This window comes from Sparus aurata, chromosome 7 (assembly GCF_900880675.1).
Source record: "Sparus aurata chromosome 7, fSpaAur1.1, whole genome shotgun sequence".
Taxonomy (NCBI): Eukaryota; Metazoa; Chordata; class Actinopteri; order Spariformes; family Sparidae; genus Sparus; species Sparus aurata.
In genome coordinates this window covers 22,575,925-22,594,031 of record NC_044193.1, presented here as the reverse complement: position 1 = coordinate 22,594,031, position 18,107 = coordinate 22,575,925, and the positions used below count along the sequence as shown (strand labels likewise).

Sequence of the window (18,107 nt, the reverse complement as noted above, 5' to 3'; positions counted from 1 at the left end):
TAGCCCTAGTATAATTTAAATAGGTGAGTTACATAAAAATGCACACCAGGCCGTAAACATGTTTATTTATGCTGTAAAGTCAGTTATTTCACCATGTGGTCTTCTGGAGCCAACCTCAAGTGGCCATTTGAGGAATTACAGTTTTTGGCACTTCCACGTTGGCTTAATTTTTTCAGCCCCAGAGGTTTCGTCTTTGCTGTTAATACATTTACACAAGCGTATGGGCTTAAACTGCACTGACTGACATGTTGAAAGTTGTATGTTTGTAGCAACATATAAAAAACAGATAATCAAGAACATAAACTAAACGCATGATTTTGAAGGATGTATGAAAAGTCAAAGTTTCACATCTCAGTTTTAGTGTTTCAGAATCCGTCATCCAAAGTGCTGCTGGTTCTGCTCTGTCTGAAAGTTGTGGTCCGGACAGACTTTCTGCACCAGCCTGTAATCGGTGCCGGTGAAGGCGATGAAGATGCATATAACCTTAAAGGGTTTGGCACAGATCCAGGCTGCCTGGGACTGGGTGTTTTCTGAGTAGCAGGTCTGACCCGGGTCGTACATGCAGGGCTTGGTCTTCTTGGACCGGTTGGTTCTCTGGTATTCGATCCTGCAGTTGAGTTCGGTCACCATCACCACATCTTGCTGCTGCTGCTTCTGCTGGTCCACAGGGGTTGAGCTGGTGGACTGAGGTGGGCTCTGGAACTGGGATGACAGATCTGGAACCAGGACTGTGTTTTTGACGTCAGTGGCCTGAGCTGCCTGATCCAAAACCTCCCATCCAACAACTTTGGAAGGCGGGACGATGCTGACGGATATGTTCCCCAGGCGGGACGAGTTGTGCCTGAAGTAGACGCTGAACGTACCGTTGATGTGGTCGACGATCTTCCCGGTCACCAGCAGGCTGAACTTCACCGTTTTCACATTGAAGTAAAAGTCGCCCCAGCCCAGGATCTTCTTGGACTTTGGAGATGTTTTTGCAGGAGGTTTGGATTTGGGAGGAGGACGGTACAGATACTGATCCAGGGCTTGCGAGAAGTTTTGAGGCCATCCATATGGGCCGAGTGAGCCGTACGCAGGCGTTTTGTGTTTGGTGGAGATGATCTGTAGGTCTTTGGAGATATGTTTTACCTTCAAAGCAGCTCCCACAGAGTCACCTCTTTCTCCTTCCTCCTCTCTCCATGGTTGGCTTGGAAAGTTAGAGGGTCTGGCTGTTTCTTGGACCTGTGGACAACAAACTTTGAATGAAAGATAGCTTATAATTCAAAGGACTGGTGTGCAGAATTTAGGGTCATCCTGTGATCAGGTTACAGATTGTAAACAAATGAACATCCCAAAATGCTACAACACAAAAGTCCCACTCAGTGTTTGATTTCTCCCTTCTGGGCTACTGTTGAAACATGGCAGTGCAAAATGGAGGATGTCGTGGAGAGGAGACCCTGACAAAAGATTTGTGAAGAGACGAGTAGAAACTTGCAACTACTTGTAATCAAGCCCCCAGGAAGAGCGCCTGGGGAAGGCAGTCAGGCAATAGTCAAAAGCAACTTTGTAACTCCGACAACACTAAAGCTTTGTTTATATCATCCTACATGCATCAGAGGTACTTAAATACTTGTGCATAGTTTTAAATCATACAATATTCGCTTTGTGAGAGAACAAACAACTTCGTCAACTCTAAATACAGTACCACAGGGTTTGTTTTGTGTTGGATGCACCGTAGAAGGTGACAAAGCAGACGAGAGAGAGAAGAGGGCCAGCAGGACGACCGCAGATAAAGGACAGTTACACTGTAGCTACATTACAGGGTAGCAGGTAATCGATTAAAATAATCATGCTTTGACGCGTCAGCCCTCTGAATGAGAACTGACTGCGATCAATAGGTCAGCTCCTTCAGGCAAGGACTGACGAAACAAGTAGCATGCACGCACGCACACACACAGTCACATTGATATTACCATTAACACATTTTAATCTTCCTGTCCTCCCTCACGTGCTCTCCCTTGTTAAAACTCTCAATCCTCTTTTCAATGCGACCTTGATGACAGACTGAATCGGAGGGGCTTATTAATCAATGTCCTCGGAAGGCAGATGGATATGCTCAACACACAGGTGACTGCTGAAGATACTGAAGAATAAATCACCTAAACAATATGCATGTAGAGTACATAGTGTATGAAAGGGCTAAATATCTGCAAACGGTTTTTAATATTAAGCTCCTTCTGTGCCGAAAATGTCTCAGCTGTCTAAAAAAGGAACCTAAAAATCCCTCTTTTCCCCTTTTCACCTTTTTCCTCCTCCTCATCCCCTTAAATATCACAGTTTCCATCCTTAAATTGATTTGGATTACATCCTTGGAATTAACAGCAGATTAAGACGTCATCTGGATTCAACTTGTCAGGCTATTATTTGATATGAAGAGAAGTTCATGTTTTATTCACTTACTGGATTTCTCCAGCATCCCATTCACATTCTCTTCCTTCCAATTACTGTCCCTCATAAATCTTACACTGCATAAAAGGTATGTCACACGTATACAATATGCGATCACTTCACTAACATGAGGGAGTATGCTTGAGCAGCTTACAGATTATTTGCACAACTTTTGCAGCAAATCAACATGCTCCTTACAATATTAAACTCAAACCAAGTGCTTCCTAAATACAACAAAACTGATGAATATTATTCTAGAGAGCAAATCATTTACTGCCTTAAGTAATTAAACATTTTAATGAGTAGTATGTCAGTTATAGTTTGGTTTTCATAGCTTATGCAGACCCAAGAACATTAAAATTCAGAAACAGTTAATTCCACCTGACAATCACTTAAAATATTACTGCATTAGAAAAAAAAAAAAAAACAAGTGCGGCTGTGAAAATCAAGTTCATGTTCAGATTGATGAAGCAGCTTATTATAAGTCAGACAGCTACCTGCTGTCTTGTCTGTTAAAATGCTCGAATCCCAATTAGTGCGGCTATTTATGTGACTGATACAAGATTCACTGCACAGCTGACATGCAGAGCTGTGATGTTTGAATATAACAAATGTGAAGAGATCATATGATAACAACGTTGACATGAATCACTGAGTAATGCATAAAACCTAATTGGGTCAGGTGAAGCCAGGTGTCAGGACTTCATTTTCTCTCACTCGCATTTTAAGTGGAAGTGTGAATAAAGTGTGGGTGTCAGGGCAATGTTTTTTTCATGCCTCTGTGTTGGGTCGGGCAAAAACTCTGGCTCACTCGTTTAGGTCTTGAATTCTATTTTCATCGTAATGTGTTGAAGGCAGACGGGGGTTTAGGCGTATTCTCACCCTGCTTCTTAAATAAACAGCACCCACGATGTCATTATTTCTCAACAACAAGTGGGATTCACATCACCCCTAGCACCCCAGCCCTAGTGTGCCAATCTCTGCCTCCTCCAAGTAACCAAGTGAGCTCCAGCTGTGCCTATTGTTACAAGCCTAAATCTCTAGCTATGTGCTATTCTCACCTACCCTAATTGGAGCCCACTGTGTGACAGCCATGTCACTGGCTCTGTGTCAAGATGCCAGCACGGAAAACTGCAACTGAGCAACAATGGTGGAGTGGATGCAAGCACAACACCTGTGCAAAAGCACCTGCAGAGGCAAAGAAAACTGGAAAAACCTGAGAGCAGAAATTGCATTTTGAGGACAGAGGGAACATTCGAGCCATTGGCCACAAGATGCTTAATGTGTCAGTTTTCCACAACTGAACAAAAAGAAGTGACAATGTCTCCAAAGCCTTAGGGGTAATGAAAGTTGTTCAAACTGACAGAGACTGTGCAATTATTTAGTTCCAGTAATAAAGCACAACATTAGGCTGCCATGAGGCGTTCACCTGACAACTTCAGTGTTCAAGTTACAGATGTTGCGGCCAGCTGCTTATGCAGCCAAGTTGAGAAAGTTAAATAAAAGTCAGGAGAGCAGATTAAATTACAATGCTGCCTGAAAGAGATTTACAGACCACGAGACTCTAACAAATTAAAAAATGTGATGGTGATATTTTGGCTGAGCTTCTCCATCTAACGAAAGATTCAACATAACCCAAGTCAGTCTCACATCATGAGATACGAACCTCCAATCATGAGTCTGAATGCAGAAAACTACATTTTAGATATGAAGATATGAAAGTCCGAGCTGAACCTCAGATCAGTAGAGATAAAATCAAGTCTGAGCAGGTGTTGATTAAACTCTTACTGGAGTCACACCTGAGCTCAATTAACACAATTAACTGGAGTTCTCAGTCCTGTCCTTTAAACAATTTAGAGTATTCCTCCTGCATGACATCTTAGCTATAATCCTTTAAAACTGGCCAAAAAAAAAGCTAAAATATTTCCGAGCTGTGAATCATTTCTAAGAGTACACATTTGTTCAGTTGGATGATATGGATGGATTTTGTAAGAGAATATTTTTGCAAATCTTTGATATATTATTGAAGTTGGTATATAACACAGAAGCAGCACATCCCTCAGTTAAGAAAAAAAAACAAACCTGCAAGAGAACTCTTAACAGTGGAAACTGACGAACACAAAACACCAGTACACTGCTTGGTTGTGCAACAACGCTGCAACATGATGAAAGGCGGTGGCAGTCCCTCAGATCATGGGGGAATTTGACATTAATTAAATTATGACCTATTGGTTGCACAGATGAGTTGTGCAGATAAGTACATAGAGGAAACAAAGAAAAAGAAACAAATCAAAATCCAAAACACGTGTCAATGAGGAGACACACAAAGAGCTCGCTGCTCTCACTCACCGCTGAAGGGAGAAGCCACAGACAGGTGATGGCAAAGTTCAAACACAGCGCCCTCATTTTGTAGCAGCAGCAGCGTCTCTCCATCCAGAGAGCGGGCTGTTCTAGAGGCGATCTGCCCGACGGAGTAAGTGGTGATTTACTGAGTCAAAGCTTACGCTCGCTTCAAAAGTAGAGGAGACATTCCGCAGTGAGACACTCAAAAATCCCCAAGATCTGGAGAGAATACTCAGCTGAGCGCTCCCTCTCCCCCCACCATCTCTCTCTCTCTCTCTCTCTCTCTACCTCTCAACTACCACACACACACACACACGCACACACTTGCCACCGTGCTCATTTTCACCACCTGGCCGGTCCTTATTATGACTCATCAACCCGGGGAAAGGCGCTCTCAGGCGGGCACAGTTTGACAGCCCTCCCCGCTGTCCCCGCATACTTTAGCCACGGGAGGCTGACAAAATGACAAGGGCTCTCTCCGGGAAATATAAAAGTCACTGACAAGTCTGTTGAGATGCTGCCACTGCCTCAGCCTATCAGTGAAATTTTAAGCCAAGGTATCACTCCCAATACTAATAACCAGACAAATTGTCTTTAACGAAGAATCAGAACCAGTTTCATGCTCCCCCGTGTCTTTAAACTAACGTTAGCCTATAGCGTATTAGCATGCTTCTGGCAGCGTAATAACGGATAATAAAATACACAAACCTTTAGTATCTTTAAATCGTCATATGATTTGAAGAAGTTTAACGAGCTTCAAATCATACATACTGTTCATAAGAAAGTCATTGTGGTTACATTTACAATCGATATATTTTTAACTTACCAAACAATCGGAACCGGAAGTGATGGACACCGTTACGGCAGCCATATTTGATTGGGTTGCGAGAGTGGAAGCCGAGGTGGAGACGAGCCTTGTGAAACAGGCTGAAGTTCAAGTTTTGTGTATAATTTATGGGGTTTGTTCCAAAAGAAACAAGAATGTCCGAGGATAATTGACAGCTCTTCAGAACATGGTAATGCCAAAGTATATTTCATAAGAAAACCCGCTTTCTGAACATATCTTTAGCAACGTTAGCTTGGTCCCAGATGTTTTTGCATAGTTTGACTTCTGTTTATTTGTGACCTGTCTGCGACACACATAGTTGATTCAAACGCTAATTAGCAAAACTACATGTAGTTTTACATAAAGCTATACATCTGTAACTCGAGGATATAATGGTGTATGGCAAGCAACTAAGCAAATAGGCTTAAATCATAGTTTAGATGTCTCTGTGGGAGAGCAGCGCCATCTGTTGGAAACTATGAATAATTCATGAATCTACTTTTTAGACATCTGAATAACTCCTGTATTATTTTGCCAAGTTTTTGTGAAATAACTTTACATATATTAAGTAAGCTACTGTTGTATTGTCGTTGTTATAACGACCTTACTGAGGGGTTTTACCAGGTCGGGGTTGACCAAGGATGATGGATTTTGACATCCAGTACATATATGTCATATTTATATGACACATCAAAAACAAACATATAATTAAAAAAAGTGTAAAAAATAAATAAATAAAAAAATTAAACAAGAATTTCAGAGCATGAACACAATGTAATGATAAAAAAAACAACAACTCATACAGCAATGTAGTGATAGTCTAGCCACCAGGACTATTAATTGTCATGTTACAATATGTGCAAACTGAGGTAGTTCAGCTGCAGTTCCTGTAGGCTCAGTGCATTTAGGGAGAAAAGCTTCAGTGTTCACAGAAACATGCCACTGTACAGTAGATTTCCGTCTAAATTAGAAAGCCTCTTGTGAAAAATGTCCATGCTGTGCTCCAGAGTGTTGTATTGGTATTGGTAATGGGGACATTATCATCCGTACACCCGTGGACAGTTTCTGGGTGGAGGCTGTCGTTCATAAATCCATATATCATTTTGTTTTGTTTACAAGTGATGGCATTGAAGTCTTAAAATGAATACAAATTAAGTATGATTAGACATTGTTGTATATGTTTAAATATGTCGCCGTGAAAGTGTGCGGCTACAGAGAAATAGATGACATGAGAGTGAAGTTACGGGTACTCTGCAGCCGTAACGTTAGTCTCTTGACATGAATGTAATCTCTGTATTGTGTGCGCATGCGCGCGAGGGAATACTCGAAAAGAACATCAACGCTGTTTCTGTTCATTCATAAAAACATCGAACTTCATCGGTTTGTTCAAGAGTTACTAACACGCTTGAAAAGACAATAGAAATGGGTTGTTTTGCATCTTAGAAGCGATAGGTCACAAAAAAGAGGCGTGGTTAAGCTCGCCGTGTTCCCATAATGCCTAGCGCACATGTACTGGTTACAATATAAACTATTTGTATTCATCTCCCATCAGCGGTGTCTTTGTGTCATTACTCTAGGACTACATTGTATAAGGTTTATATTGATGACGTATAATTAATTTAGGCAATGCTGCGCGAGTGTGGTGAACCGTAAGCAAGGATCTTAAGGCGGAGAATGGGATCAGACACTCAGACAACTGCTTTTCAGTACACTCTTGATTCTCTTCAGATCGTATAAATCTTTCGCCTTTTACTAAAGATTTCCGTGGAGAGGATCAATAAGAGTTTCAAATAATTTTTTGATGCCCTGCGAAAGTGGGGCTTCCTGTTCTTGTGAAAAATAAAGACTATACTCCTTCCAAAATAAGAGAAAGATCGTACACTGCGTTGGTGGATGGTCCAAGCATAACTCCTTAACGTCGGTCATGTGTGTCCTTCCTGTAAACATACAGTCTTCTGCAATATCTCATACCCAGATTAAAAAAGAATAGTCCCATTTTACAGCAAATCAGTCGTCATTGTAGTCGGACAGTTTATATACGTGCACATGGCCACAAGAGAGCGCACGCCTCTAAATAAACCCTAACTCTTGGACGTGGTCTTCGTCCACTCTTCCCTCATATCAATGGGTGGAAAAATATTTGATTTCACCCTTCCGTTCCGACTTCTCGACAGCCAGGTGTATGTAAAAGTTATAAGTGCTGGTTTGCAGAGATTCAAACTTTCAGTTTTACTGACACCAGGGCTGATTCCTCCTTTTCTTTAGTCAACTCGAAATATCCTGCAGGTAGAGCAGTGGCTGTGAGGTTTACAATATCAAATATTATATAGGTTTTATATGACATGAACGTTCACATCACCAAATCCGTGAAACCTATTTAAATGAACATTTTTGTTGAACGTCAGCATGTAAAAATGCTTCAGGGAACTTCAACAAACAGCGAGTTCAAAATGCGGAATTAAGCCCCGTGAATATGTGACTCGATTATGGCATCCGAGTGGAGTAGCTGCATTTCACCAGGACGCCTGTGGGTGGCAGCAGCAGCAGCTCAATCTCTGCAGGAAAATGCAGGAAAGAGAAGAAGAAATTGGAAAAGGGAAGCAAAACAGTGGAAGGGAAAACAAAATGTCGAACTCTTAACTCTCTTTTAAACGCGAGGTTGCCAAGTCTTTGGCTCAGTCGGTCTGCAGGAGAGATTACTTGTTGTGTTCATAGATTTATTGTGTACGTCCCTGACATTAAGAGTCGCACCACATCCGTCCGTCCAGTGTACCAGCCGGGGAGAGAGCCGGAGCGACTATACGCCGGATGGAAACATTTAAAAAACAAAAACAAAAAAAACGCATGGACTGTTTATTATTTTCAAGCTAATAGGATAACCAGAGGAAGTTCACATGCATATCGACCATGTGTGAAATATTAAACTGGTGATTTTTATTGTTGTAAAAAGTTGAACATGACCTCACCCTGAACAGTAATGGATGCTTTTGATATTGTTAAGACTGAGGTCTTCACAGACTGTGACCCTGATGCTGCTACTTGTGGGTGACCCTCCACTGACAAAAAAGCACAGGAGGAAGAGTGCAATCTGGAAATATTTTAACACCTGTGACGATGATGTGACCAAGGTGGTGTGCAACATATGCAAGAGAGTTGTGAGCAGAGGCAAGGATTTAGGACATCTACTACCAGGACGATGCACAACCATATGCATTATAAACATCACAATGTAGGAGGCACTCGTAGCACTTAGTGTGGCCGGGGAGACCACAGCCAACCCCTTCCCCTCCTGCTTATTTGGACGAGAAAGTTCTCCTTCATGTCTCTAACGGGACATTGGTTTGTATAGGAGGTATCCAGAGGTGGGGCTGCGACACTTAAATGTGTGTGTGCGTTGCTCAATGTGAAGATCATCTATACTACAGAGTACACTCCTGCAGAAATCTTGCAGCACCTCCAGGATTTTATTTAAGTGTGGCAAAATATGGTTCCAAGAACATTTTGTGTTGGGTTCTTTGTCACTAACAACACTTGCAATATTGTGAAAGCCATGTGAGACAGTGGCTAGGTAGACATTAGATGCATGGCTCACTCCCTGCACTTGATCGTCACAGGTGCTATTGAAGAGTGCCATGGTGTGGTGAGTGTAATCAACACTGCAAGACAGATTACCAAAACTGTGCATATGTCAAATGAAACCAAAGCTAAGCTGCATGAGCTACAGGAGCATCTTGGCCTTGCCGTGTCTTCCTTAATTCATGATGTGCCGAACAGGTTGAACACTGTGTTGTTTATGCTGCATTGTTTAGGCACTGACTTTCATGTCCACAGAGATAGACCTTAGTGAGCCTGTCTCAGACAGTCAGTGGACTTTGATCGAGGACGTAGTAAAAGTCCTGGAGCCTTTTGAGGAAGCAGCATGCACAGTGTGCCAAGATGATACAACTATTTCCTCTGTGACTCAATGCATCTAGGTCCTCAGAGCTGCACTAAATGAACTTAAAGCAAATAAGGATGTGAGTGATCTGCTGGAGATTCATAAGCTAGTTGGCTTACTGCAGACCCACCTTGAGGAACACTTTCAGCATGTCTTTGAAACTTCCACGCCAATTTTAAAGCAACACAGCTGGACCCCAGATTTAAGATCATGCCCATGGCACTGCTCAACAAGCTGGATTTTGATAGATTGAAAGCTGCCGTTGCAGAGGAGGTCGACGAGTTGTTGGAGCAGGACAGCAGTCCTACAGCAGATGAAGCTGACTCTTCATCGGGTGCGGTGCTAGAATAAGTGGGCACCAGCAGCAAGCCCACAAGCCTCTTATGGGTCACATTACAGAGTCCTACAGCCTGTAATGTGAGGACTGTGACATAGTCAGATTTAGTGGAGACCCACCTGGCAGAGAGCAGGACACAGTCACTGGACTGCAACCCAGTGATTTCATACTGGTCTGCAAAGATGGAAAAATGTCCTGCATTGGCTCGATTGGCAATCAAATATTTGGCCTGCCCGCCCACAAGTGTCTCCTCTGAGAGGCTCTTGAGCACAGGAGGAGATGCTGTAGCTCCAGATGACAGCCTTGTCCCTGTCCATGTGCCACAGCTGTTTTTCACCAAGTACAATTTGGAACAATGTCAATAACAGTAGTTTTGTCATGTTCCGGCTTGTCTTGAAAAATGCTTCTCTCTTTGTCATAGGGATGCTTGACATTCCATTGTTCAAGCTTTGGAATAAGGTTGCAAAAAGAAGTAGGTAAAAAAAAAAAAAAACGTATAAAGCTGGTCTGAAGTTAGAGATGTATGCAGTTTTCCCATTAAACTATAAAGTTTGTCTTTCTTAGACTGGGCACTGCGTTGTCAGACTCACTGGATTTTTGACAGTCACTGTCACAGTATGCAGAGTATGTAGCATCTTAAATTTATATGATTTGGTGGACGTGTTGCAATAAAGAACAAAAGACACAAAGAAGACTGTGTTTTGCATAGTTTTTTTGTTTTAAATATTCAGCTGTTAGTGATGATGCAAATTATGCTTTATTTGTAAGGATATTTGCACAAGGGAGGATCCAATGTGAGTTTACATTCATGGATAAATAAAGCAGCAACAGTACTGAAGTACAGAAAGTGGTGCTTTACTGGCCATACCGCAGGACTGCTTCCGTCAAGGGAGTTTCCTCTGCATCTCTCTTTGTCTTCTTTTGTACAAAATACAACACTGACTTTTAAGAAAACATTTTAAAGAAGGTTTCACACAGAGTTTTTAAGTGCACTTCAGGTTTAATATTTGAAACATTTGTACTTCAGGCTTTTGGCTAATTATATCAGCAGCAATAAGTGCAAACATTTGAAACCATTTTGAGCAGTATTGATTGTATTATGTGCAAGCTCAATCTAGGATCCTGATCTTTGCACTGTTTACATTCCTATGTACAAGATTAAATTACTTTGAAGCCTCTATTTACGTAACTACGGTATAAAGGACCTGCATTTTGATTTACTATCCGTTTCCCATTTGCCGACTCTTTTTGATACAGTTTTTTTTTTTTCTTGTGGCCAAACTTTAGGAAGTTGCTGTTAGCTGTAACAGGAGCTCTAACTGTCTGCCTGTTTTAAAAACTGTTTAGTCGTATTGATTTAGAAATATATTGATTTATGTCTTCATACTTGTGTCTATTTTCATATCGATCAATTGTTATGATTAATGACCTTTTCCAAAGCTCTTCTGATTTTGTCTCCCACCCAACATGGCTAGCTATAAATAGCAGGTAGTTTAGTTTTCTTAAAGCATTCGACCATTTTTATGACAATGCTAATCACATTAAAGCCAGTACGTAACCCGATTGTCTCTTAGCAACATATCAGTGTACGTACTAATGAAATGTTTTTTCAATCAAATTATTAATCTCTCCCTTCTCTTCTTGCTTTGTCACAATACACCACAGCAGATAACTTTTGCTGCTGTGACATTTGTTTATGAAACAAATACAGACAATTGCAAACAGAGATGTCTCCAATTTGTGCTGATATTTAAAGTGTGTTGGTTGCAGGCTCTTTCCACTGCATATTGTTGTTTTTATGTCACAGTGATCTCCTCCAGCAGATCAGCAGGGAAATAGCCCAGCTTGCGTCCAGTGCTGACCTTCAAATAGCCACCTTTCTCATCTCCTTTCTTCACCACAATCTGAAACACAGAGTGACAGCAGCACAGCTCAACATCCCAGCATCAGTTTCAGCTTGATACACTCTCACCAAGGCCGCTACAGAATGATTGCTGCAACAGGAAACGTGTGTGCATGCGGACACTGAGGGTAGTGTCTAACAGCTAACAGCTAACAGTGTTAGCAGTTATTTTATTAGTTGAGCAACAAGATCTACTGGCAATCTACTTGGGCATCAGGTTGATGTAATGATGTCACTCATCTCTTACTTTACATTTTATTTATGTTGTTTGATTAAACACAATCTCGTACACATTAGCGTCATTAACCTGATCTTTCTTCAGTGTGATTTGCCCCATCTCTCTGTTCCCGACAAAGGCGCGCGTTATCTTGAAAACCCTTTCTGACGCTCGCACTTTTATGAGGTAGTTGGTCGGGAAGTAGCCTGTCTTTTCCCCCATCTTTCCCTGAAAATAGAGAGGCAACAGACTTTGAGTTCATCCTCCACAGAAACTTTAGAAAAATGAGAACAGACGAGTGAAACAATACATTCAAATGATCAAATGACAGCTAAATATATAAAGAAGTGATGAAGTTGAACTCACCCTCCACCACTCCTCATTGGAGTCATCCAGAACTGTGATCCGATCACCAGGGCTAATGCACAAGCAACATACACGGTCATATTTTTTAGTTTAACAATTACCTCATGTAACTGATGTAAATATTTGTATCTTTCAAACGTACTGGAAGTCGAGGTCGTCTTTCTCTATGGCCTTGAAGCGGTAGAGAGCCAGGTAATAGTGAGAATGGGAGAATGTACCCTTACTCTGTCGAAAAAATGGCACAGTTGCTTCTGAATATAACAGCCTATTGATAAGCATAGCATTTATGCATACAGTATTATAGTTGGTGGAACAGGGGAGTACTGTTAGTATCTGCTTGAGGGTAAAACTGAAATGTTTTTTCTTACCTTGTCATCTGCTTTGTCTCCTCCTTTCTCCTTCTTATCATCAGGCTTCCCTGTATGAACATCGGACATCAGAGTCATCGACAAATTTATTGCTTTTGATGAACTTAAAAACGGAGAATGAGTCATCTCATGTTATCATCACTATTTCAGGTATGTAGCATCCTTGTTTAACAGGTGACTCAATATTTTTTCTCCTCTTTTTTAAGATTATTATTACGACCACAATTAGTGTAGTATACACAACAGAGCACAGCTAACCAACATTATACTTTCTTTGTACCTTCTCCTCCTTCCTCATTCTCTTTGGGCTGTTGGTTCTCCTCTTCTTCCTCCTCCATCATCGTCATCATCATCTAGAGAGAAGACGCTAATAATCAGCACTGTACGCAACTATCAGATCCCCAATCCTTTTTGTTGTTGTTGCTTTAGTATTATTATCTCTGGATTCATGCTTGAACGATTTCCTCCACTGAAATTGTGTAAATTACGATTTGATTAAAAAGTCGTGTACTCACATTTTTCTTGTCATTTTCATTCTTTTTGCGCTCCTTATTCGCCATGATGACGCCGACACGCAGCGTGTCGAAGACGGGGTCGTTACGGTTCGGGTTGTCTGGTTAATATAAGAAGTCAGTCAGATCATTAAGTATTATTAAAGATATTTGAATTACATTTACGACTGAAGACTGTGCAATTTCACGGGCTAAAAATAAATGATTAAATGATAGATAAAGAGGACTGTCATTCAGTGGACTTACTTGGATCTGGTTGGTCACTGCTGTACAGGGGGGAGCTGTATGCCCTTCTGAAGCCAGGTGGCTACAGGAAACAAGTAAAGAATATAATGTTTCAGAATTTCCCAAAATATTTAAGATCTGAAAATTTGTCTCACCAGGCGTAAAGTAGAGGAAATCTGTATACATCTTAGTATCCTACTGTGTTCTGATGTCTTTGTAAAGTTGTATAACATCAAAAGGGAAAACACTCACAATTTTACCAAAGCACCTCTGGAACTCGACATAGGACTGACATGAATGGTGGATGTTGGTCTTGCAGTTTTTACACCTCAGAGCAAATTTGTTGTTCACTGAAAAATAAGCAAAGGAACATCACTCGGGTAAATCAGAAACCAAGGTTAAGCATTAAATGTCGAAAACATCACATATATAAAAAAGTATAATGTGATTTTTTTTCTGTTTGTGTTTTCCCCGACTTGGTTTCTGATACATACAGACTATCATGCGAGCGCAGACGTCACAGAACTTGGGTTTCTTGCAGTAGTGGTCCTTGAACTTGTGGGGTTTGTCGTTGACCATGACAACAGGTGGTGGAGGTTCTGGTTCCTTCTCCTCCACCTCAACCTCCTCCTCATATATGAAATAGACCTGGACACACAAAGGCCATAGTCATAGTCAAGTCATATAAAAACCCAATACTAGCAGTGTTTTGATGATTCCAGGAAAGTACTGGCTGTAGAAGGAGAGCGATTTGTAATGTGAGATAAGTTTATGTGAATGATATGCGCATGGCGTAGATAGATAAAAGTACTGTTAAAAGTCCAGTGTGTAGGATTTGTGAGGCTCTACTGGCAGAAAGGTAATAAAATATTCATAATTATGTTTTCATAAGCGTATAATCGACTGAAAGTAAGAATCACTGTGGTGTTGCTACCTCAGAAGGAGCCTTTTAACTATCAACAAATATACTGTAGCTCAGAACGAGCAAAACAAACCCTGGCTCAAGAGAAGGCCTTTGTATGTTCAGCTGCTACTGTAGGTTCTCCTACACACTTGGAAGGAAAGGGTAGGGGAAGGGTGAGGCAAGGGGTATTCAGTTGGTTGCAATCTGCAACCTTATTGCTAGATGCCGGTATTTTTCCCACCCAGTATTTTTGCATGGTTATTGGACAGAGACAGTGATTGTCAAGTTTGTATGAAATATTTGCATATAAGTTGTTTTGATCTTTAGTATTTGCCACTTTTTTTCATTTGATATGCCTGTGTAGAGATGTGAGTGAGATTTCTTTGATAAAAAAATTGTTTGCTGGAACAAGTATGCCAAGTGAGAACTGCCTTTGAATTACACACCTTTTCTACTGAATTTAATGATCGTGGCAGTGTAGTACTCTCAGGATATGCACATATATTAATTTATGTCATATATTTTACAAGTTCTGCAGTCTGCTGTTGTTTAAAGAGTGACTTTTTTAAACGTAAAGTAGTCATTCCTCACAGATCAGCCAGCAGTGTGACTTCCCCCATAGGGGATAAAGGCAGAATCACTCAAGTCAGGGCTCATATTTTTCCAATTGACGCAGCGCTGCGTTCCTGTCCCAGCTGGTGGCTATTTTAAACTGGCCGGGAATGGCACTGCTAACAGTGGGGGGTTGACATGGTCCTGTCACTCACAGTGTCTCCATCTTCTTTCACCACGTTGTCAGGAGCTGGAGGGTTGTCATGGATATCCACCGAGTTTTTGTCATCCTCCCTGAAGCACACACGCACGCGCACACGCACACACACACACACACACACACACACAAAACAGTAAGATCCAATCATGCAGCTACATACCATTACTTTCCATGAAAATGTGTCTTTCCAAAGTGTTAACTTTCTTTTTTTTTTAAAGCTTGACCACTTGTTTGTCACTAGGTGAGGATGTAATACTAACATTAAACCAGGACATGTTAACATAAACTTGACAAAGTTGAAACAACAAGGTTTTCACAGGATGACCTCATAGAGTGACCTGACCTGACGTGCTTTGTGTCGATATCAAATTGCCGTTCTAAATAGTTGAGTGTAGATTTTAATTTTGGAGAGTCCCACAACACATTTACTCTGACGAACATTGAGCTTCTTTATTATCATTATACATGAATGTGAAAGATGTGGATAAACTACATTTGGTGTTATTTTGCCTTTCAGTCTGAACTGTTGCAACATTTAGCACATTAGAATTTGAATGGAGTCTTGTGGAGATGGTGGAGAGGGGCAGGCAGGCAAAGTAGGACAAGCAATATATCAGGAAATGTACTCACTGGTCCATGGTGTTTGGTGGATAACGTCAGCACTGCCTCACCTAAAAAGACATAATAAAATTTATTAATTAGTTTTTTTTTTTAGTTTTGCGACAAATAATGCAAATTTGTGATTATCTGGGATGATTAATGGCAAGGATTTTACAAATTAAATGCATTAAATGCCTTTTTTAATGTCTTTCCTCATGTGAAATGTAATATGCCATGGTTTGGTAAAATCAGGAAAAAAAACATAAACCATATGTGTATGTATATACAGTGATTTAATGTGAATATTTGGGTGTCAATTTAGAAAGTATCAAATAGATCTCGGCTCAGTGTTTTATCATCCGTCATCCTCTATGAGAAGATAATGATTTAAAGAAAATCTACACAGTGTAATGACATTACATTTACAGTTTGTATTTGTATTTGTGATGTGGATGGTAAGTTGTTTAAGACACAGCACACACAGTGACACCAACACATATACAGGACGTTCATCTTGTGTCTGTATGAAGTCTTAACAAAAAAAGTTTGCAATGCACTCGTGTACACACACACAAACACATACACATACTGTACAAGTGCACTTGTCCAACAAACTATTCTAGGGCTGTGAAATTCAATCTCATCACAGCTATTTTGGGTGCCTCTGCCAGTCAGAAAAAGAGGAGGAAAATTCTAGAAGTACAACCGCAATGAAAATCCATATTTGCGAATTGGCAAAAACATTTTCCATATATCAGTAATCCAGTTAGTATTTCAACGTTTTATGTGACTGCTTTTTTCTAAAATTAGATTGAATTAACAGGCTTTCGTCCTGCAAACACAGTTTTTTGCAGCGGAATAACGTTAAACTTCAAACTGAAACATACCTCTTTTCAAAGCTCGGGCAGCCCAGAGGACAAAATCCAGTGTGTGAGTAAATCTCTGTGTGAATGAGTCCTTCACCTGCTGGCGTTGACTGGAGTGCTGAACGTCCAGTGGATCTGAGTCTAACAAACCGGCCCACCCACCTGCCTCCTCACTTCAGGCCCTCAGGATTCTCTGTCTGGGCCCTCTCTTTCTTTACTGCCTTTATTGTCTCTTTAGGGGATTTCCAAAGTGCTCGGATGCCAGCATATGTCTGTGTTTGTGCACTTAGCTATGATTTGGTGTGTGTATTTGTATGTATGTTTGTGTGCGTGCCAGGCTGAGCGCTCATGTGTCAAGATGACTGTTTGGGACAGCTGGGGACCTCGGACTCAGCACCGATGACGAGGGGAAATCAGATACTTCCCTCCCCCTGTCTTCTTTACACACATATACTCACCTCTTTCCCCCCTTGTCCCACTTGTTCACAGACAACAGAATCAGGTAAACACACAGGCATTCATAGTGTTCAGTGTCCTGTTATTCCCTCAGAGACTGAGGACAAAGTACAAGCCAGCGTATCACCTTTGTATTAAGCATTTTATCTGGTAATTCAAATGAGTTCTGTATTAAATATGTGCATATGAAAAATAATGGTTGTGTTGTGTTGTGTTGTGTTGTGTTGTAGGCAGGACTACAATTCAAGAGACTGAGTTAATGTGATCAGTAATATATCTTTTAATTTGGGGGGTTTAAATATCTGAGGCTGTTTACACACATATGAGACATTTTAAGGCTCCCTCTGATGTTTCTTTTGACTAAAAATCTTAAAATTTGACTTTCTGATCATTTTACACCATCATGTCTTGAGATATAGAGATGATATACTGTAACTGAAAAGTTAGTAAATCAAATGACTAATGTTCTATGACACTTTTGGTGACCGGTCAAAAAATTCTCGGAGGGGTATGATTGCACAGGGGGAGTTATCTGGACCTAGATTCATGAATGGAAGTTTTAAGTGAGTGAAAGTCACAGCGACACTGACGGTGTCCCAAGAAGGTGTATTTGCCAGCAAAGGTCTTAGGAGGTGGATCATAGGGTCACAACAGTCAGAGATGTTTTTAATGAAAAACAATCAGTGAAGATTTTGCTCCTCCTTTAAAAATGTCTCCCCAAAATCTACGTTGGCACCTTTAAGGGATATATCTCCACATAAATCCATTATAAACTGAATTAATTAAGGTTGCATTTCAGCTTGTAATGTTAAGGGGGCCTCAATATTATGTAACAATCCACATGTAACCCCAAGGTCATTGTCATTTCAATTTATATTGTGCATTAACGGTGTATACAGTATTAGAGGACAAATTTGTAGTTAATGAAAATACCACACGCTAATTGCCATATGGGCCCCCTGAGAGTCTAGGAGCCCCAGGGCAGTTGTCTGCTTTATGCTACTAGGTTGTCTAAATTCTGAGTGTGCTCTCTGAAATATGTTAATCA

General features: G+C 40.8%; 2 protein-coding genes and 1 non-coding gene across 3 annotated transcripts; 1 reads left to right on the top strand and 2 right to left on the bottom strand.

The window, feature by feature from the left end:
- Nucleotides 1–48: 48 nt before the first annotated feature.
- On the bottom strand, nucleotides 49–5,204 carry LOC115585280 (neurexophilin-2-like). The gene is made up of 2 exons (XM_030423549.1): nucleotides 4,777–5,204; nucleotides 49–1,221 (listed from the first exon to the last, which is right to left on the bottom strand). Exons 1-2 carry the CDS (start codon nucleotides 4,858–4,860, stop codon nucleotides 376–378), a joined length of 930 nt encoding a protein of 309 aa, XP_030279409.1. The 5' UTR covers nucleotides 4,861–5,204; the 3' UTR covers nucleotides 49–375.
- A 2,100-nt stretch (nucleotides 5,205–7,304) lies between these two features.
- LOC115585867 (U5 spliceosomal RNA) lies at nucleotides 7,305–7,418 on the top strand. Its single transcript, XR_003984790.1, has one exon. It is a non-coding gene; the product is annotated as a U5 spliceosomal RNA (small nuclear RNA).
- Nucleotides 7,419–10,587: 3,169 nt separating this feature from the next.
- stac3 (SH3 and cysteine rich domain 3) lies at nucleotides 10,588–16,952 on the bottom strand. Its single transcript, XM_030423547.1, has 13 exons — nucleotides 16,625–16,952; nucleotides 15,768–15,808; nucleotides 15,133–15,211; nucleotides 13,956–14,109; nucleotides 13,714–13,811; nucleotides 13,483–13,543; nucleotides 13,240–13,337; nucleotides 13,005–13,077; nucleotides 12,725–12,774; nucleotides 12,499–12,581; nucleotides 12,357–12,408; nucleotides 12,081–12,218; nucleotides 10,588–11,774 (listed from the first exon to the last, which is right to left on the bottom strand). The coding sequence occupies exons 2-13, from the start codon at nucleotides 15,773–15,775 to the stop codon at nucleotides 11,667–11,669; spliced, it is 1,002 nt and encodes a 333-aa protein (XP_030279407.1). The 5' UTR covers nucleotides 15,776–15,808; nucleotides 16,625–16,952; the 3' UTR covers nucleotides 10,588–11,666.
- Nucleotides 16,953–18,107: the final 1,155 nt, after the last annotated feature.